Below are 22,255 nucleotides of genomic sequence, written 5' to 3' on the forward strand. Positions count from 1 at the left end.
CACTCGGGTAGTAGACACACACAAAATTTCGTATGTACACACAAAAAGGACATTGCGTCCCTTATGCCACACACACACTCACACTCACGCTCCCTCTCACACACACAAGACGTCTGTAGGAAAAAAATTACGGGCTGTAATTATGCAAATTAGTTTTGGAGTTTGTGCGACGCAGCTCGAGTCAGAGCAAACCATATTTCGTAACTTAAAAAAGAAAAGTACTGTATCGACAATGAAATATCCCAAAAAATTTATATTTGTGTGCGTATCTACATATATATATATATATATATATATATATATATATATATATATATATATATGTGTGTGTGTGTGTATTTTGCATACAGCGATTACAACACGCACACTCATTAATTTTCATCAATGGGCCGCGGCTTAGTTCAACGAATGTGAATATATTTATATATTTTTTGCATACATAGCCAATAACAGGGCCAGGACGAGCAGCTCTCGAATGGGCTGCGCATCATTAATTTTTAGAGCTTAGCCAGATGACAAGACCAACATACACAGAGGCCAGGCCGACAACCACGCGAGAGAGACGAGCTGAGCTGAGCCGAGCGCAAAGAGCGTTGCAGGAGTTGGAGGTCCTGGCACCTCGCTTGACGCTTCACTGGCAAATCCAATAAAAAAGCAGCAGAGCGCAGCGCAACGACAACAAATAACAACAGCAGCGGCGATAGCAGCAGCTGAAGAAGCTGCCGGGACATGGCGTGTGTGCACGAAGACAACAACTACACAAAAATCATTAAAATTTACAGCGCGGGGTAATGCGTGGACAGGGTAAAGAGCTTTGGCAGCGGCAACTGTGTCCTGTGGGCAGGGCTCAACGCAACTCCTTAAGCTGCTCGCCCCTCCTACCTCCTCCTCCTCCTCTTCCTCTTCCTACTCCCTTCTCGTACGACTCCCGGCTTTCAGCCACATCAAAACATCAAATGCCGCAAATGGAAGACAGCGCTTGGCTGTGTTGGGAATATTTATGATATTCAAGGATTTTCTAGTTGACGTTTAGCAAGGAAAAAAGAGGAAAAGCAGAGCAAGAGGGATAGAGAAAAAACAGAAATAGAGAGAGTAAGAATTTGGAATGAAACAAACGGCAAAGCAAACAGCAAAGAGCAGTAAGAGCTGAAGCAAAAAAGCGGCTTTTACAAGATTTTCGTAATGCTAAAAAAATCATTAATATTCATCGCATTCTGCAGTTAAAACCAAAGCAAACGCCAGCAAAATAAAGCAGAAACTTTAAGCATATGCAAAAGACAAAATAAAGAAGAAATACTATTTAGGCAAATGTAAATAAAATTAACTTCTAGAACGAATTCAGTAATGTTGAGATTATGAAGGATTTTTTACAAACTTTACTTTACAAAATGTTTTATGAAGAAAATGTTAGATATTTAGATAAATATCGACAAAAAACTGGACATAGAAACTAAATTATTTGTCAGTAACGAGTAGAACAGAAAATCAATCCATAATCAATGATTATTTTTCTTCTGAAATGAAATAGTATGAATTATAAGCAATTATAAAAGGTAACATCCAATTATTTTATTATTAAATCTTAGAAATGCTGTTGAGACTCTATAATGGTAGCTACTAAACTAACTTTCTAAATTTACAAGCGCTTGTTAAAATATAAATAGTTTTCTACTAGAATTTATTACACACAATTTGTTGAGCAAAGCTTCAGTTCCCTTTCTTTTTCATTAGTTAATAAAAATTCTTTTTGTTAATGAGCTAGCAAAATGGTAATAATTAAATTCGCATTCTATTAATAATAATTACGCGCAGCCCCAAACGATTATTCAAGCTTGCAGTACTATAACGAAATAAAGCTGTACGTATAGCTATATGGCGTATGTATGAAAGTATATGTGAATATATTTCATATTACTTTATATAAAATTGTATGTAGGGGTCACTCATAATGGAGTCCATAACAGAAATCACGCATTTCCGTCACGTATGCCCCTTCCGGTCAAGCTCATGTCAAACACAGCATGTGTAGCCCCCTCTGTCTGTCTCTTTGTGTTACGGCTCGCTCCCTCTCGCTCACTCTCACTCACTCTCACTTTCTCCTTCTGCTGTGCAAATGTGAAAATGTTGAATCATTTGCTTGGAAAATGACTTTTTAATATGCGACACACTTTTTGGCGCTCTGCGCGCGCGCCTAATTTGAATATTTATCAGAGTCGCAAGAACTTGTAATATATAAATGTATATATGTATATATGTGTACGCATAAGAGTCCTTGAGGCCAAAACGGAAGTGCGTAGCGGTCATTAGACTGGGCATTACATGTGCTAGCACCCCCAACCGCCAGCCTTGATCCCTTATCCGCCCCTTCAGTGCGCTGCACAATGGAATCAAAGGAACGGCAAATACTCGGGCCAAGTGCTGGTCATTCACGAAAAGCGTTCACCACATGTCCCTGCAGGACATGCAGCTTACGAGCTGAGCTAATTACCCAAGCAGGCGAATTCGTAGTTTGGCTCTTAAGCATTTTCTTGTTGATTTGCATAAATTAGGCATTGCTGCGGCAGCAAGCTGGAAATTAATGAAGTCCCGGCAGGACATGGCAGGTGTAGTTCAGAAGGTGCCTGGAATGTTGCTCACGTGCGCCTCATAATTACATACATATGCCAAATGACTTTCTGATGTCAAACGGAAACTGGCCTACAAATGTTGTAATATGTAGCTCATATGACTGAATATTTCTATAATGTCTCAAAATAGCCAACCCTCAGATTGCCTTAATATGACTGAAAGACCATCTACTGAATGCTGTAATATATAAGTCATATGACTAAATACTTGGATAATGTTACAAAATAGCCAGCCCTCAGAGTGTTTTAATATGACTAAAAATTAATGGAATTGCTTATTATTATATACAATCTTTTGAGTTTGAAAATCGTTTTGAAGCAATCTCTGTTAAACAATATTCTAATAATAAGTTCAGTATGATGATTAGTATGATAATTAGATATTTTTAAGCATTATTATTATTCAATATATATGTATTTACTCTCAACTACTGAAACTTTCATTGTAGGAAAGTAAACTAAAAAGAAGTTGCCTTAAATATTTTCAATTTGGGACCTTTCCACGTCAAGCCCCGACACCCCATCATTTGCGATAGATTGCGTAACCCATTGTCATGTAAATTGGCAACAAAGAATAAAAATGCAATAGAAGAGCCTTCGAAATGCGCAAAAATTTGCATTTGAAATGTGCATTCATTCAAGCTATTCACTCCATTTGATCCCTTTAAATGCGAATGCATGCGGTTGCGCCTGATGCGTCCTGCAAACGTTGTGTGCACACATCAGGACATCGGCAACACCCGGGATAAGGACAGCACAATAAGCTGAATGCCAAACAATGCGAAATCTGTTGCATTTGCTGTGCCAATCTCAGACTTTCTCCCTCTCGCTAGCATTCTCTCCTGCTGCCTTGTTGTCCTTCTGCTCATGTCAAGGATGTTTGCGAATATGCGAAAAGTGCACCCTTGTTTAGGGAGCTGCATGAGACCTCAACGAGCCGGCAATTGCGCTAGGTTAATGCATAAGGATTTTATTAATGACTTGTTGTTGTCCTGCGAAAAGGGGTTGCACAATTGCACAAATTGGCAAAGGCCCTGCAAAGCTGAAGAATATGCATATGTGTGTGTGCGTGTGGGAATTTTGCCTAAAATTCCGTTACATTTGCATGCATAGGGGAGACTGATAAGACAGTTTGTTGGGAGAAAAAGGACATTGGCTTAGACAACTATGAGAAATGATTGATGAAAATGAAAGGATTTACGAATGAAAAGTATCGCTGCTTTGATTTTGAGCCTAGCCATCAACTTGATCAGAAAGACAATATTTTAGTATCGGTTTGATAAAGAATTCCTTGATCTCCAAATCTCTATGTCAATGTCCAGTATAGAACGAAATGTACCGTTCAAGTTAATATGGTAACTTTCTCTTAAGGGAGAATAGGACTTGAATCCTGACCACACTGTCAAGTTAGCATTTTACCAATCCACTCTCCTATTCTCCCAGGCTCTATATCTGTCATATAACCTATTAAAACGTCACTCAAAGCTTAACTGCCCAAACGAGGCAGAGTTCATAAAATAACACGCCTAAACTATCAATTACTCACATTTCTAATTGCCCAGCTACGCTCCCCTCTTCAGAGCGATAAACATTGCTAATTTATGCACTGCCCAAAACGAAAAGTCAAATCAAATAAAACTATAAAAAGCAAAATAAACCACTTCAGAAGTCAGCGGGCGAGCCGGTCAAACCAGTTGACCAAAACTGACCAATTGCTCGGGTCAAACAAGGGTGCGAACTGGACTTTGGGCGGAAAGGCGGACAAGCGGACGGTCAGACGGAGGTGCCATAAAAATCGCATTATCAGCTGAAAAATTGTATAATGAGCGAGGGTTTACCTGACCACTGGCGTTAGGGCAATAATTGTTTGTTTAGCCTATCAAATGAGCGTTGGTCAGTTTGATAAATAGCACGGGAGGGGTAAGAACCAGTTGCCAATTGAGGAAGCGAAGTCTATTGTGAATGAGGCGTGAAGATTTAATGGAGTTATCTGCCGAAGAGGATTAACGCATTGAAAGCCAATCAAAGTTGGTCACATTGATTGCGCTCAAGGCTAAATTATAGCCTATGCCAAAAGCTGTAACTGCTTAATGGACACACACACACACACACACACACACACGCACGCATACACATAAACGGACTGAATGGCCACGTCTGCTGGCAGGCAACAGGGGACACATTATTTTAATTTCACCAACACAACATTTCGTTGCTTTTTATGCACAAAAATACCCCAAAAGTATAAAAAAAGAATGAAATTTCGCTCGAAGGGTGGCAAAGCAATCCGAAAAACAAGAAGTAAGAGTCCTTTAGGCGGGAGTGCACGACTGAAATATACCTAGAGTCGCTCAGCTCTTTCAAACAGATGAACCGGCATCCCAGTTATCGATATCAAAGTTATCGATCTGCGAAGCATAGACAGATAAGCGGACAGATCAGGATTGACTTGACTTATGAGACAGTTGAATTATATTTATACATAATTGCTGTTCAGATATTTCAAGAAGACTTATATTCTCGGAGCTTCCAGGGTATAAGAAATTGAAAATCGTAAAGAGCGAACGAGAAGGAGATGACGAAGCAGAGGCTGAGGCAGCAGCCGAAAGCATTAAATGAGTCCAAATAATTTATGCCAGTGCGTGGCTTAAAAAGTGGGCGGAGGCGGTAAAGGGGCGGGGTACTAGCGGGCGACATGTGCGTGTGCGTCAAATCTGCTCGTTTCTAATTTTTTAACATTTTTTTTTTTTTTTTGTACTAGCCAGACAATATCTGGGCATTTTTTACCCAAAAAAATATAAAGAAGCGGAAAAAATCACCAACCCCTGCGGCAAGTGTAATTTTCGAACGTCAATTCCACCCAAACCTTCAAAATTCTCTTACAGTCTTAAGCAATCTACGCACTACGTATACATATATATGTATATATGTGCATGTATATATTTCAGTGTGTACATAAATATAGCTGTACATACATATATGCACATTTGTATGTGTGCGTATATGGCCCAGACATTAATATTTGTTCGCCTTGGTACTTGGCAACGCGCCCTTAACGCATTTTTTAATGCGCTCACCAAGTACCTCTGCCTGTGTGCGTTTGTGTGTGCGTGTATGTGTGTATTTGCTCATTAAGCAAAAACAAAGTTAAGCAAAAGTTTTTTAACATCTTCAGACATTTTTTTGGGTTTCCGTTTTACGTTTGTTTCCACATTCTTTTTTTTCGGCGCTTCCTGTTGAGGACTTTTCGCTGGTTTTTCGGTTTTTTTCCTTCATATCTTTTGCATGTGCGGCCATTGTTTTCTAATTGGAATACAGGGTGATTCGCTTAAGTTGGTTCGGTTGCAGAGTCATCGTTTTGTATACATTTTTGATGCAAGCAATCTATGATAAATGACTATTTTAGTTTTTAAATCTAATAATTTTTTGAAATATTTTGTTTTTTTTTTTCAGTCTGGACACCCTGTTTGCAGTTGAACCTTGCTCTGGCTACCTCATTAATTTTTACTTATCTTAACGTCATACAATTTTTATACTCTCTGGCACTTGTTTATCTACGTGTAGTGCTATATGTATATACGAAGTAAGTATCCTTATGAACCTGTGCAATTGTTTCAGCTTCGGTTGGGGCAGAATATTCGGATTGTGGGTGGCTCCATGTCCGTTTGAAGGAAATTTGCGCATGAAAGGTGAAATGGTTTGGTTTTAACAGTCTCAACAGAAGATAAAATATGAATGTTATGGATATAATGACCCTTAACTAATTCCAACTGGATAGTCGAGTCCAATTGGGATGTATTTATTCATGTGCTTCAATTAGAATTGTTCATAACTTTCGCTTGTTTGTTTGGTACTATACTTAAGCCAGGAAACTTTATCAACTCTTCTCGTATATCTTGATAATCTCTGTTGGCTTTAAAAGCGACTTAACCGAGTGGCAGCAGCAGAGCGCCCCGGCCACTAGCCGCAGTGGCAACCTCCAACCGCTGTGCTTCGGTGCTTCGCTTAGTCATAGACAAGTAAACCACATCATAAGTCCGCTTTTATTCCAGTACATTTTAATAATTTTCATAATCCTAATAACAGTTATGCGCCAGCGACGCCATCTTGAAAATCAAAGTTAACGGTTAAAGTGGCCAAGCCGCAGCAGCGACGCTGACGTCGCACGCGACGGTTGCCCCACCGAAAGTCAACCGAAAAAGCAGCGAAAATTCGCAGTATTTCATTCGTGGCGAGTAATTACGCATTCAAGTAGAAAAAGTTTATCTCTTGTCGAAAAATTGAAAAATTTTCATTTCATAAAATGAGATTAAAAACGCCGCACTGCAGCAGCAGGGGTCGGCAGCGGTGTGGCCAGTGCCGCAAAAGCAGCTCAAACCGCAGAAGGCTCTCAATGGGCGAAGGGCTTAAATCTAAAAAGTTTACTACCAAAATATTTTTAAGAAAATCACCAGAACGTCAAAGAAAACTCGGCGGCTGAATACGCCGGGCGGGTAAGATGGTTGCCTGTTGGCTGTTGGGTAGCCAAAATAACTGTACAACAGCTGAAAAGCAAAAATAATGATGGCCGCCAAGGCGGTTGACTGTGCTCCAAGCAGCAGGCAGGCAAAGGGTTCGCCGCGCTGGAGGCTGCGGCAGCTTAGGCTGACGATGTGAACCAAAGCACAATCGACAACAGTCTGGCAACGCCACGCTATCTCGCTGAATGCCTGTGTATGTGTGTGTCTCTGTGTGTGTGGGTTGGGGTGTACTTTGGGCCATAGGCACTTTTCAACCCTTTTTCGCGCTTGGCGGGGAAAAATTGCGTAAAGTGCGAAATACGCAGCGTGCGCTCGTGTTGTGCTTATGTACACGCAAGCACACACATACAGATATGGAGTACATAATATACCCAAAAACTGTTTCATTTTGTGTTATACACACGCCGCCAGCTAAGCGCAGAGTCAACGAAAGGGTTGTCTCTAATTTTCGCCTCCTCCTGCGCCCAGTTGTCGCTCCTGCTTCTGGCGAAAATGTTTCATTTTCATTTTGAGGCAGTTATTGGATTTCAAAATGAAATCCATTTGATGGCAAACGAAGCTTTGATATATGGGCTACACGTGGTTAAGGCGTGCGGTAGTTAAATAAATTAACAGCCTCAGGGAGCACAAAAGCTGCAGCAGGGAGCGGGAGCCTTTGAGGTAATAAAAGTGGAGCTTGAGGCATGACCAAGTGTCGGAAATTGTCACCAGGGAGCTTTGCCTATTGCGCAGAATGGGCTCCATTTACATGAATTAAATATTTCTATGCAATGAATTCTAATTAAAGCGAAAGTTTTCAAATACATCTGCAAAATGTGAATGAATATAGATACACAAATTATGTTTGAAGATAGTCACAATTCTTCGTGAATATATTGAAAAAATTAGCAATATTTTGCAATAAAAACATTTGATTTAATATGGGAATATAAGCTATATAGAAAGTATTACTATAGTACAAATCTGTAGTAGATTGGTATATCGATATGGTATTCATTTTGATGCCAAAATTAACCAATATGTAATATTCTCTATTATTGAATTAAAATATATCAAAGGTATTGTATATTTATTACTGTATAAAATTAAAAAAAAAAAAAAAAAAATCAATTTTCAAAGATGACATATTCAAATTATTCAAGACCATATATATTTTTCTATAACATACGTCATATGATTAAATGTTTCTTTAAGCTTTAGATAACCCAAAAAATATATATGTATATATATAACTTGTATTCTTAGAACGTTTGTTCAATATATCCCAATATATATGATATATGATATATACGAAACATGAAAGACTTTCTAAAATATTGCAATTTCAAATAAACCTTAAGAGAAACCAGTTATGTATATTTTATATTTAAAAATATATTTATTTTAATTGAAATCAATTAAATAAATAAAACATTAAAATATGCATGTATCGAATTACTAAAAATTAGTTTACTAATTCAATAAATTTATTAATATTCTTTTTTTACTATTTATATAAATAATAAGATAAATACATTTTTAGTGTATAATAATAAAACATTACTATGGAATGGACAGCAACTATCAAGTGAAATGTTTCATAGAAATCTGAATCTGGAATTCAGTTTTGAAAGAAAACACAATATGCTATATGTTTAAACAGAGAGCTATTTGCTTGTATGAACGAGCATTTCCTCCACATATAAGTCCATAACAATTCCACAATTTCATTTGCCATGTGCAGAGCATTCGCAGCATCCCGATAATAAACAAAATCTGAGGCAGCTGCGTTCACGAAATGCAACATAAAAACTAAGCAGAGGGAGAGGGTAGCGGAAAATAAAAAAGGAAAATTTGCATATATGAAACCAATTGATGTTGCTGGGGCAAGAAGGAAAGGATGCTGCACACTTCACATGACAGGCAACTGAAAATCGAATAAATGGGAAATCATTTAGGCAACAAAGCCAAAAGGTGGCAAATATTACGCAGGCCACAAAAAATGAAACGCTTTCATATGCAAATGCGAGTGGCAGGCTGCCAAGTTGGAAATTTACAATTGAAATCAAATGAAGAGCAGATTTTGATTTGGCACGTAGAGCAGCACAGGTAGCCAACTGGAGATGCACGCTTCCCTGTGCTACTTCACCAGAAGTGGGGCTCTCAGGGAGAGTATGTCGCCTCCTCTCCTCGTCCTTCTGGTAATCTCCTCCAAATGAAGCGCTGCCTGTGTCAGTCGAAACGAATATATTTAGTGGGTTTTGCCTTCAACTGTTTTCATATTTTTTTTATGTGCGCATAAATTTCTTTATGAAACGCACACACGCTGCTCGCATACACACACACAAGAAAAATGGCGTCTCGAACTTGAACTAATCCAATTTATTACAGCTCCATAACTTCTTCCTATTTGCTTAGACGCTGGCCCTCTGCTCCGTTCTGCAGACGCTAAATGCGTCTTATTAGATGAGCTCTGTGTGTACTGTTGAGTGTGTTCTTGTGGGTGGGTGGGTGTGTGTGTGTGTGTGTGAGTGTCTGTATGTGTGTAGCATGTTTACCCTGCTGTGTGTGTGGGCTTATAGCGAACTTTGACTCGCTTCGCGCTTCAATTTCAAGCTTCTATCTCTGCCTTTTATGATAAATTGCATTTAGCAACCACCGACGCCCAATGCCAACCACCTCCACCTCCATCACCACCACCTCCCAGCAGCACCACCCCAACTGCTGTAGCCGCTGCCACCCTCTCTAAGTTGATTTTACGCTGCTCGCGGCGGGTGAGCAGCCCGTGGGTGGGGTTGCGTGTGTGTACGCACATGCGTTGCCCCTGCTGTTGTTGTTGTTAGCTTGAAAGGATTCAACTAGCTGAAGAGTCCTAGACTCCATGCTTCACCCCTGACAAATGCAGCCAAAATGGCTGAAAATCCTAGATAAGTTAGTGGCATGGTAATCCATAAGTTGGCTGTACCAAATGATAAAATAGTCTATAGGTAAACTAGTTTGATTCTCTGTAAATAAATTTCTTTGTTCATGTCGGGCAGAATCTTATTTTTTTTTTTAATTTATTTGTTCTCAACTAGATATATACCTATGTATATATCTATATATATATATGATGTTCATCTCTGATTCAATATATAAGAAAATATGACACACACAAATACCCCATATATAGATGTATTATCTATCATTTACTACAAATGCTCGTCTCCGTATCATAATTTTACAAGCAATCAAATTGTTCTCAGAATTTAAAAATTTTATAATGACTTCATAAGCTCTAAGCTCTTCTCAAAATTAAAATTGCAATTTTCTTGCCATAAAGCAATTAGACGAATGTTCCTTAGGGATATATATACATATACATTTTCATTTGATGCCAGACAGCTTTTCATCAAATTTGCAGTTCATTGACTGAGCAAAAATCGAGGAATTTCGCTTGCACAGCAAAACTGTAATTAAATCTATTTATAAACGAAGAACTTGCTAAATGAAGTCCAAGTTTTAGGCGACGTTGGACGAGCTCAAATTATAAGTATATATTTAGTACAATTGCTTATACAAAATTATGTGTATATTAAATAATAAAATAAATTATTTTACTCAAATTTTCAGCTTTGACTCAATTTGGAATTTTAGTTGTAAGATTCGCTTAGGCACCTTTCCCATGTATTTTTATAAAAACTACTTATATACTCAGTTAATTATGGAGTATAATACACTAATATACAAATAAATATATATTAAAAAAAAAAAAAAAACATTCATAATATTCATAAACAATAATACAGACACCTACACAATAAGTAAAAATATATTTATATATATATAAATTTCCAATGAATATATGATTATGTTTATTTATAAAAAGACTTATGTGTCCAGTACATTTAATCAAATCATATAAATTCGATTAGGAATAAAGTGTCCCATATATTTATTTATATACATTAATTGCTCAATTATTTGTTACATAATTTACTTCTGAAAATATTAATTAGTTCAAGTATAAATAGAAAATTCTACAGGTACTTATAATTTTATCAATTCAACATTTTACCTTTCCTGCCAGGACTTTATCTTTGCATCACATTGCTAATAGCAAAATCCCTAAGTAGCTGCAGCTACAGTCTATATGCACAGACTGCTTTAACTGGCTTTCAGCAGAAGCTAGCTTCCGTTCCCAGTCTTCTTATTCTGCTCGACCAACAAGTGACAACAAATTGCATAAAAATTTGTTTACACTTTATCCGTAGCCGTAGCCACAGCAGCAGTAGCGGCAGCAACAGCGAAAGCAACGGCATCAGCACTGCGGCAATAATAATCTAGCAGGTCCAAGAAGCGGTTATAGATTTTGCCGTATTATAGAAGTAAAATATTTGCTTGGATAGGAAGGCAAACGCTTTTAAGAAGAGGAAGACGACAGGCCGTTATGGATGTCTATATATGAGGCAGGCGATATCTGCAAGAGAAGTTGATTTCACGCTGACAAATATCGCGTGTTTGTCCTAATCCTGCGGAGCGTAAAGTGCACTGCGCTGCGTCTGTGAAAACAATGAAAAATTCATGCAAATGAAAAATAAATGCACACAAGCCAAAGGATAATGCCAGCCATGCAGCCATGCAGCCAGCAATCCAGCCAGTCAGGCAGGACCTGCAGAGCGCCAAAAAATAGAAACACATTTCGTGCAGCTTGGTCCTTGGGCGCCCTGCGCCCTGCGTCCTGTGTCCTGCGTTCTGTGCCCCATTCAAGCTTCTTTGTCTGTGCCACGAAATTTCAATAAATTATGCAAAATTGTTCGTGGTTTTCGCGCTTTTCCTTTTTCCAGTCTTTTGGCCACATTTTCCTCGCTGTTTTATTCAAATTTGCGTGCATTTTTTATTTGCTAAATAAACAAAATTTCGAGCGAAGCGCACGAAATTTATTTCATCCAGAGACAATACAAATATCAACCCTATCAACCCTACACAGCATCCAACTAAATGCTGAACAGAGGGTACGAGCCCCTGCGATGTATCGAGGGATCACATGTCTTTGTCTATCGATCGCGTCTGCTCAGGTAAACGATATATGCAAATTAGTTTGATTATATATTCAAATGAGGCACCCCAGACATACTAGGATCACCCTGAAATCCTCCTAGGGCACATGAGACGGAGAGCACGACAGCTGCGTTTGCAGTTAGCACATTTGTAGAGGCCGATCAGTTCACCTCTTGAACTCGCAACGAACAGACGAAAATTACTTCATCAATTCGATGGAAAACAAACAATTGGAGATGAGAGAGAAGTCAGAGTAAGACGTATGTATGTTCCAGGATCAGAAATACCGGTGGAAGGACTCTAGCTCCATGGATGGAATACACTATATACTTATTATATGGAGTCTATGAATATAAGCGAAAGTGTGAAAGCACTCAGAATATTAAGCGCGATTAGCGTTAGCTAAAAAAGTGATATAATATATTAAACAGAAAAAAGTATACATAAGGAAGGATTATTTTATGCAAATACCAAAGATATACTATTTGAAAGGAAATGACTAGAAATCTAAAAAGAAACAAAAAATGTACTAATTCATTAAAAGCAAGAAAAATGAAATTAAGGAAGACTGAGTAACTTTTAGACATTTAAGATCGTTTAAAAGGGGAGTGCTTGACTTACAGATATTTTGAAATTTACATAAAGCTATAAATATATTAACATTTGAGGCGTATGGTCCACTAAAATAGAAAACAAATAAGATCCAGGCAAAAAACATAAAAAGCTTTGAAGTTCATATTGTGAAAAGAGAATCCGTTGCAAGCTTACGAAGATTTCGCCTATAAAATCTCTTTTGTGTCGCTCTGTGGAAAGTCATGAATTAACAGGTTTATTTGATGTAATTAAATTACATTACATTACATTGTGCCCCGATTTTATAACTTTGAACAATATCAAACTATCTATTTTTATGCGTTGCTATCTCTATCTCTCGCTCTCTTTCTCCCTCTTTCTGACCTGAAGACAACTTTTTGTTCAGCTTCTGTGGCATTCATTTAACAAGCTTCGCCAATTTGGCTGCATATAGGCCTTTCTAAAGGCTTCCTGCAATTAGGTTTTGCCATTGCCGCATTGCGTACACGGTCCTGAAAGCTCAAAGATCGAAGCTGGCTCAAACGGGCAGCAGCAAGAGCAACAACAACATTCGTGTTGGCCACATGTACAATTTTCAATTTTTCACTGTTAGATAGATAACTGTGATTGGGGGATCGCAGCGTCATAACTAGGTAGAAATTACCAGCAGGCCGCGGCACGAGCTGCTGCTGCTCCCCACTGCAAGAATTAAGTGCCATATGCTGGGCCGATCCGGGGATCGAGCCACCGACTGGCAGATCTTTTTTGCAGCAGCCACAATACAAATGATTATGTTTATACTATTAAAGTAATTTACTAAAAATGACGCCCAGCCAAAACGAGATGATCCTCAAGAGCAACAGATGCTGTTGTTGTTGCTGATGGTGCTGCTGCTGCTGCTGCTGAACGATCTCCGATCGAGCGACTGCCTGACGATCATTGGGATCTCGTCAAAGTCAACCGCTTTAGCTGCGGGTTAAGCAGCCTGCTGTCTACTTAAGCGTAATCGGAGTATGGCACAGGCGATCCATCGATCGATCGAGCGATCGATCGGCCAAGGCTTTATCACAACATTTTGCCATAAAGATGGATTAGTGTGGTCAAGTGCACAGCCGATCGGAACGAGCCACTGCCTCTTGGCTGGTAGCCAACGTGCTAGATCTGTAAATAATGTGGCAAGCAACGGGGGCCACCACATCCAAAGCTGAGCTGTAGCTGTAGCTGGGGCCATCATGTGTGCCGCTGCACTGCTGATCTGCGCGCTGATCGTTAATCGAAATCGCACTTTGCCATCGATCGTACAGCTCTATTAACCTCCGTCGCTGATTTGGTGATAACGATCGTAGTCGTAGCGGTACTCTAGGTGCAACACATGTTGCACTTAAACCCACGCCCCACCACCCCACGCCTCTCCACTTACGTGTGCGCCAGCTATATGATTTTCTCCAATTTAGAAAATAGTTTTCTCTACTCGAAATTAGTATGATTCGGCTCTTGCGCGTTTATCGTACGTTCTCCTCGTTAAGAGTTCGCCTCGATGTTAGATACAGAGCTGTGGACGCTGTGGCAACATGTGTTTTCTTTCTGCTCTTTGCACCTATATGGTTATGTTGTACTTGCATTAGCACTTAAGATTTCCCTGGTACTTCCGCATAGGCGAGCCAAAGAGATTTTTGACCCTATGGCAAAGCTGTTTATGCCGAAATGAGTTCGAGTAACGCAAAAAAAAATGAAAGTCTCTCCCGTCTGAGTAATGCACCTATGCAGCGCAGAGCCAATAGCTGAACAGACGAATACATAAAAATATTTATTAAATCCATACTCATAAATATGCATGGGCCTTCCTTCGACTCAATGCTAATGTGGGGGCTTCCACTTCTAATTACGCCCGACTTGGAGGCGGAATGGGATCAAATAAAACAAACGACTTAGAACTCGACAGACACACAAAATGCAAGGCATACGAATTATGTGCTCGCCTCGTATACTCACAAAAAATTAAGTGGCATAAATATGCATGAGGAAACCCTTAAATAAAAATAAATAAAAAGAACTGCGAGAAGAAGCAGAGAAAACAATTTCTACAGCTAACCCTTCACGGAGAAAGTCGTTGGCTTATTTGCCGTGTGTTGGCAAAAAAAAAAGAGGAAAAGAGAAATGAAACCAAATGAAAACACGAAGCCTTAATCGGACGAATGGAACGTCTCGCATAACCGGAAAGAGGTTTACAATTAAACAGTGAGGAGTTAAAAAAAAACTTTGTCTGCCCTGCGTATCATTTACCTTTCGATGGTATTTTCATGTATTTTTGGCTTTTGCGGTTCATTGATTAAAATCAAACTGTTTATTAACGCCACCCCCAGAAGCATTTACCTCAAATACAAATACCGAAAAAAACACAAAAACAAAAACAGCCCCTACAACAGCTAAGCAACTGTCTGCGTGTGTTTGTTTAATTGAGTTTTTCGATTTCTTTCCTTTCATTTGTAGTTGCTTTCCATTTTTTGTGCTCTCTATTTTTATTTTTGGGTAATATTTGCATTGTTGGTTTGTCATTCTCATTAGGGCATAAAAATATATGCAGCCATGCCTTGCGGGCTGGCTGATACCAATCGTCATATATCACTCACTCAGCCGAACCTTTCCAGCAATCGTTTATAGATCCATCTATCGAACCATTTATCGTTGTTTGCCAACCGCAAAATGATTTTAATTTTAGATTAGCTCTCAAAATAAAAACATTCAAAGCACCCAACTGCACTCCCACTCCCCGCTCTCAACACACACATTTCTCTTCCATTGCCAGTCACATATCATCGTGAACGTATTGACAGCATGTCAACATGCTCATGAGGTCTGCATTAGTCAGCTTGCATGGCTCTGGTTACTTAATTTAAAGGACACCCAACGATTATTGGTTTGAAATTGCTTAGAACACGCGAATTTCATTTCGCCTGGCATTTCTCAGCAGGTTCCCATTTTATTTGGATTTTGATTCGCTTCAGTAAATAGGTAGGCGTTGATCCGGCGAAACGTTTTGCATTTTGTTTGCCGATTAAATCTGCGGAACGGCATATTGGATTGATTTTTGTTTCTTTTATTTGTGTACGTAAGCAATGGATGAGTTAAGCATTTTATTATATATATATGAATTACTATTATTATATATATATATATGAAATGAAATTGGAATTGGGCATGTTATGGAAGCTGACCATAAGCAGCTACTAGTGCCATCAAATAGATCTGCTAATAATATTTATTAGAGAGAGCTACACTGATTGTATCTCATGAACATATTCAACAAATGCCTATTCTTCTTGAATATGCTGATATAGTTTTTTTTTCATATCTAAAATAATGTCAGTATAACTTTAAGTCTATGCTGAGCATCTATCCTGAACACTTTTTGCGCCGACCACAAGCAGACACATTTATTTTCCAAGTCTTTCAATCGTACACAATTCTAAATCTGCCATGCGAAGTTGACAGGAAGTCTGCAAGTTACTTTGCCAAGCAGTTGGGTCCATGCCAGCAGCTGACCACTGCCGTTGCGCACCCTTTCTAAAATATCATAAGGCAGTTGACCTTTCAACAAGCACCGAGCCTCAGAGCCCGAAACCAACTTAATTCGTTAGTCAAGTTGCCAGCTAGCGGCAAGTAGCGGTGTTCATATGTCCGCTCTTAACAAGCCTTTCAATATAATTCAATGTCGTTCGGAAAGCAAATCCATTAATCTCCCAACACGCTGGCAGGCCCACAGGGTAGTCCAAACGGAGTTCCGAGCTCTGGTCACATGCAATTTGTGCTACTTGTTGCTGTGACTTTTGTTGCTGTTGCTGTTGCTGTTGCTGTTAGTGTTGCTGCCACGGTGGCAGCCTTTCACAAAAGAGCCACAAAGCAACACCTTTGCTGACCAGCAACAACAACAACAACAGCAATAACAACAATTCGGTATCTCTTTACCTTTTATGATGCGATTTGCATAGCGTTTAGGTTGCCGCATCGCACCGCTTCACGTCGCATATTAATAATTTAGTCGCCATCCTTTTATGCCATGTTCGGTTTCACATCTCTGGCTATGGAAGCGGGCTGCGACCGTGCGGGTCTCAGTCGCTTTTCCCCGGTAGCCGCACGCCAGTCAAATTCATGTTCGTTTCTTCTCACGTGACACGAAAATCTTTTTTATGCGCAACAAGTATTCATCCTTTTTTTTTTAGCAAATTCTCAGCTGATAAATGATATCGCATACAGTTCTTGACTCGATATGCATAGAGTCGTTGTCGGCGATCATTAATAATTGTTGCACAAAGGAGGGCTTTCGTTTCATTGCCATTGTGTGGAGAGCTTTGTGAAAGGGTTGTGGCAGTTGAGTTGATTATATAAGCGATATATGAATATCTTGAATAATGTAAACGGTTCGAGCCTTTAGATTTGCTACAATTTGAAATATGTAGGTGTCTTATATTTGTTGCTACTAAGCGAAAGAGCTGATAGACTAATATTTGTGTGTACTATGGTTTTAATCAATGCAGAGTTCAAGGTTCGATCTTAAGGTCATTTAGCTTTCAACTATATCATCTTTTAATATATTATTAAAACTCAACTTTACAAAATTTAAGGTAAGCTCTTTCAACATTCTGCTTTGTCCCGGTCAGGCGATAAACCAAAAGTTGTCGCTTACCCACAAACACACACACACACACACTCACGCAACAGTGATAAGCGATCTTTATAGGCCCACAACTTGCCACTTGAATGTGATGATGGATTATTAGTACGTGTTGCCAGCCCAGGGCCGAGGATGTACGCAGCACGAGAAGCGTGAGATAGAGGGAAGTGCGGGGTCTGCTGATTTACCTAAAACACACGAGACTCATTAATCCTGTGTGCGGCAAACGGCGGCAGGACCTTCAGACCTGTCTTGCCACGACTCATTTGTGCTAAAAACTTTTGCGGCTTGATAAATTGCCCCAGCAACAAACACTCGCACACGCACACACATACGCTGCTCCCCCTGTACCGCTTTCGACTATACTCCTCTATCTGGCACTTGCTGCAGGCAAAACGCTCCACGGTCGCAGGAGGCAGACATGTGAGGCGATTGCGAAGCCAGCTCTGTGGCTGAAGTTTCGTTATGGTTATGCTAGTTGTGATACCCTTAAAGAAGGCAATGTGAATGATAATATTCTTAATATTGAGGCATTCATAGTTTGCGTCATTAAAAATATTTCAAAAAATAGTGCATATTTGTTCATTTTTATCAGATGTATAATTCAGCAATATGTAATATAGTTCTGCATTTTAATATATATTTACTGATATCCTGATCATAAAGTACTAATAAAAATTAGGAGATAATCATAAAATACCATCTAATTTTTTTTAATATATAGTTTTAGGGATATATCTTAATAAGTGTTTTTTGACTCCGAAAGGGTATTCAGTCTTCGTTATTTAGTAAGCAAATATTATGATTTTTTCTGTGTCTCAACTTTTGCGATAGGTAAACACTTAACACGTTTTTGCCAGTGATTTAAATGCTTCCCAGTTCTACGACTCTCATTCTATCACTTATTCATTCCCACTCCTTCTCTCTCTCTCTCTCTCTTTCTCTCTCTCTCTCTCTCTCTCTCTCTCTCTATTTGTCAGTCATTGAATCAACTACGAGTTGTGAGTTGGAAGCTGGAAGTCTCGGTCTGGCAAAGGTTTTGCTCCGCATTTTCATATGCAAATACTTTGCGTGAGTTTTTAATGCCTTGCGCTTAGCATTGTGACGTCCTGTTTGTCGCACTGTCACGTTATTTTGAAATTTATTTCGTTTGTTTTGAGCGACTGTCACGTTTTTGTGATTTTGAGTTTTTTCATGCGAGAGCGGGTAAGAAACAATGATAAAGCTTAAAATCGCAAAGAGATCGATATGCACTATCTCTCAATAGACTAAATTGAGAGCCTAAACAGATTTCAATTAAAAAGAGATTAGACATCAAATAAATAAATCATTCTGTAAGCACACACTCAAAATATATATTCATCAAAATAAAATGCAATTTAACTACTTAGTCGGATTCGCTTTCAGTACTGTCCTCTATCTCATTCAGAGAGTCTAGTTCATCATCGTCCTCACGCTCACCGGAATCTGAGTCGCAAGAGCACAGTGAATCATCAGGCGAGGATAGAGCTGAAGATGAAGCTGTTGAATCACCCGAGGAGTCTACAGACAACTCATCTTCAGATCCAATCTCCTCATCCTCACTATACTCCTCCTCATCGGTCTCGAGCGGCTTCTCATCCTCATCTTCACGACCATCTGAGTCGCTTGAGTCGTGTTCGTCATTGCCCTGCAGAAAGGCTGTAATCGCAATATTGTTGAGCACCCACAACCCGTCGACTCACCTGTTCATACATGTGTAGGCATTTCAAATGGCACAGCTCCTTCACCAGGGCGTTGCGTTCCATTGTGTGGTACTCACGTTGAAGATTGCATTCGGTTTGGAGCTCCTGGTTTCGTTGGCGCAGCTGAAACACATCGGCCAGCATTTGGTGCTGTTTGTCCATGACTGTGGTCAGCAGATGCTCCAGATTCTGGATGGTCGTCTCGTGCTCCTCCACCTTCTTCTTGAGTAGCCAGTTCTCGGCACGGCAATCGGCCATCTCGGAGACACAAATGGATATCTTGGCATCATCTGTGACGGGCTCCGCGGAGCTAAGGGAAAATTTTCAGTCATCATAATTTCGAATGTTTTCCTCAACGTCTTACGCATTGCCCGGGGCAGACATAGCATCATTCTCGTTTGTGTTGGGCAGCGGAAATCCGATGGGTTCCTCGTTGTCATTCATCGAAGCTAGGGAACCGGCAATATACTGGCAAATGCACGACATTTTCAAAGCGAAAACTAATAATGAGTTGTAAGCAAAACTATTTATGCTACATTAAAGTGACTTGACAGAAGTCGTACGCACTTGGATACCCCGATTGTTTTCACAATGCCAACTAGATGTGGCCTCAGCCCTGTATCGCAGTAACTGCATTTATTCAAGCTATCCCAGCGAGATAGTCCCGCCTTCGAGCTCCTCTCATCCAACTGTGTCCCATGAACACTTTACGACTTGACATTTTCACACTTTGTTGGCAACGTTCTCGGCTTCGTCTCGTTCCTTGTTTGTCCTTGTTGTTGGCGTCAATGCCACTGCCACTGTCCCTGCCACTGTCACTACCAATGTCTATGCAAAAGCCTGCTGCATATCCCCTCGCCCTGTCTCGTCTATCCTTTCTTTTTTTTTTGGATGTGTGGCAACTGGGACCTGGAGGTTTTTTGTGTGTGTGCGTCAGTGGATTGAAGTGCAAAATTGGTTTAAGTGTTTGCTAAATTGGCAGCAAAATGGCTTTTTCAATTTTATACTTAACGTTTATATTCAAAGTGACGCCTGGCCCTCTGCGAAACGGCCAGAGCAGCAGACATGCAGCCCACAACTTGCGCCATAAAAACTAGCCAACTGTATACTCTGTACTGCGGATGTGTGAAAAGGGTATATTGCGCCCCATGGCCTCAATAAAAGAGTATGTGTGAGCAGAGACGAATGGAAAAGGAAATATATGATATGAGAAGAGAATATGAAAGAGAATATCTGATATGATAAATATCTATATGAAGCGAGAAAATAAGAAAGGAATGAAAAAGCTAATAGAATGCAAGAAGACAAGATAAAAGAAAAAGAAGAGAAGTTGAGAAACCACGGCGCTGAAATGGCTACAGAACGGGATAGGCAAGACCTAGTCTATAATAATTACAGGGAATATCTTAGTTAACCACTTCTTAGCCTCCACGTTTTATCCTGTTTATCTATACATATTTTGGCAAGAAGTGGCGCCTACAACGTAATTGATATAAATATTGCTGCATATATCTAAAATATATTTCATATAGTTTCCTCAGTTAACAGTTTATTGACTTTGAGTTGGCCAGGCTCAAGTCTTATGGGCCTGCTACTTGTAATTACAAATCCATAAATAAATACATTTGCAGTGTGTGCGTTGCATCGCTCGGACCACGCCCACTATGTATTTCACACGCTCACGTCGGACGCTAAACGGGGCAACAGGAAAACAAAAAGAAACGTGGCCCGAACTGGGGCCCAGCTGTCGGGTTCGGTTAGACCAGCTCACACATATCATTTATAGCCGCGATAATCATGGCTTACACCCATGCATCCGCTTTTAGACACACACATATATTTTACGGCCCCACTCGCACTCGCTCTGAGATGCTGGGGACTCTTGGCCATGGTCAAGGCGAAAACTTTAATCGTGATGCCTAAACAACGCCAAATTACACACCAGAGGGCGCTACGCAGTGCATGTTAACATAAATTTGTTGCGCCTCTTCTGTGCGGACTGCCCCCAAAACAAAGTGATCAAGTGGAAGGGGTTGGGTGGCAGTGGTGGCGGGTGTGGTGGGAGTGGCGGCGGGAGGCAGGCAACCCATAAACGTTCAACTTTAAACTAGGCACACATGCAAGCGCACATTTAAAAAGGCATAAGTCATACATGGCTAATAAATTGATTTGCCAAAGTGGATTAGAGGTCATTGCTATGCCACGAACAGGGTGTTCCCTACTATCGAAATGAGATTTGGCTATACAGATGAGATTTGCGCCAACAAGTTAATTTGGTTAGTGTGTTTAAGTGGGCTAGTCTATAATTGAACGTGTTCCAATATATATGCCAATTCATAATACAACATTTTCTGTTGAAATCTTAAGAATTAGCTGATATAAAAATATTTAAAGTATAGTACAATCCTTGGTTACCGATTAATAGCGTGTTTACCCTATGATGCTTTATTTTTTAATCTCAATTAATATGAATATATATGTATCTATATATATATTTATATATGTATATAGCCTCAACTTGTTATATGAATATACTAATGATTGAACTTGAATTTATTTAAATTCATTTTGTATATTCGATACTCTTATACACTTCCTAAGAAATCACCCTGTATATTGAAAATGCTTGCTACAACTCAAACTTCAACTATTACTGGCTTAACTATGTGTGCATTTGAAAGAAAAATTTTAGCACACGGAAACATGAGATACCCATAACCCAAACTACATATATATAATAAAGAAAGAGAGCGAGAGAGAGAGAGAGAGGGAGAGACACCGAGCAGAAACGCTTAAAATGCCAGTTTGAAGTCTATTATTTGCTGGACACGAGCATGTATTGATTGCATCGCCAATCGCAGAGGTAAAAGCAGATGGGGGATCGGGGGCAGTCCAGTTTGGGGGGCATAAAGCAAATTGCTTTAGCAAATACAACAAAATGCTCGCCAAATGGGCGAAGCGGCACTTGGATGCGAGCTGGAGTCGAGCAAATCACATGGTAATGGATGCACACTATGAAACAGAAACCGAAACAGAAACCGCAAGCTGGCCAACTCCAGTGGAGAGTCGAGAGAGTTGGGAGCTGAAACTTGTTTCTTGGCTGGGTTGGCGGCTTCGTGT

The 22,255-nt window shown here is 39.7% G+C and overlaps 2 protein-coding genes across 2 annotated transcripts in view; one reads left to right on the forward strand and one right to left on the reverse strand.

Annotated features, from left to right (window-relative positions):
- The window catches only part of LOC108655239 (uncharacterized), a 159,173-nt gene that overhangs the window by 117,979 nt on the left and 18,939 nt on the right, over window positions 1-22,255 (forward strand). The window lies entirely within an intron of this gene.
- Window positions 18,753-19,723, reverse strand: LOC108653119 (uncharacterized). Its single transcript, XM_018103434.3, has 3 exons — window positions 19,500-19,723; window positions 19,136-19,445; window positions 18,753-19,080 (listed from the first exon to the last, which is right to left on the reverse strand). Exons 1-3 carry the CDS (start codon window positions 19,619-19,621, stop codon window positions 18,799-18,801), a joined length of 714 nt encoding a protein of 237 aa, XP_017958923.1. The 5' UTR covers window positions 19,622-19,723; the 3' UTR covers window positions 18,753-18,798.

The sequence above is a fragment of the Drosophila navojoa genome, chromosome 5, assembly GCF_054131105.1.
Source record: "Drosophila navojoa isolate 15081-1374.11 chromosome 5, UAZ_NAV_1.0, whole genome shotgun sequence".
In the NCBI taxonomy this organism is placed as follows: Eukaryota; Metazoa; Arthropoda; class Insecta; order Diptera; family Drosophilidae; genus Drosophila; species Drosophila navojoa.

What these genes read in the sequence shown, in the direction of transcription:
- LOC108653119 (XM_018103434.3), bottom strand. Translation starts at nt 19,621, where the DNA reads ATGTCGTGCATTTGCCAGTATATTGCCGGTTCCCTAGCTTCGATGAAT. An exon ending in ATGTCTGCCCCGGGCAATGC is followed by an intron (nt 19,446 to 19,499) that starts GTAAGACGTTGA and finishes ATTTTCCCTTAG; the next exon opens with CTCCGCGGAGCCCGTCACAG. An exon ending in GCCTACACATGTATGAACAG is followed by an intron (nt 19,081 to 19,135) that starts GTGAGTCGACGG and finishes GCCTTTCTGCAG; the next exon opens with GGCAATGACGAACACGACTC.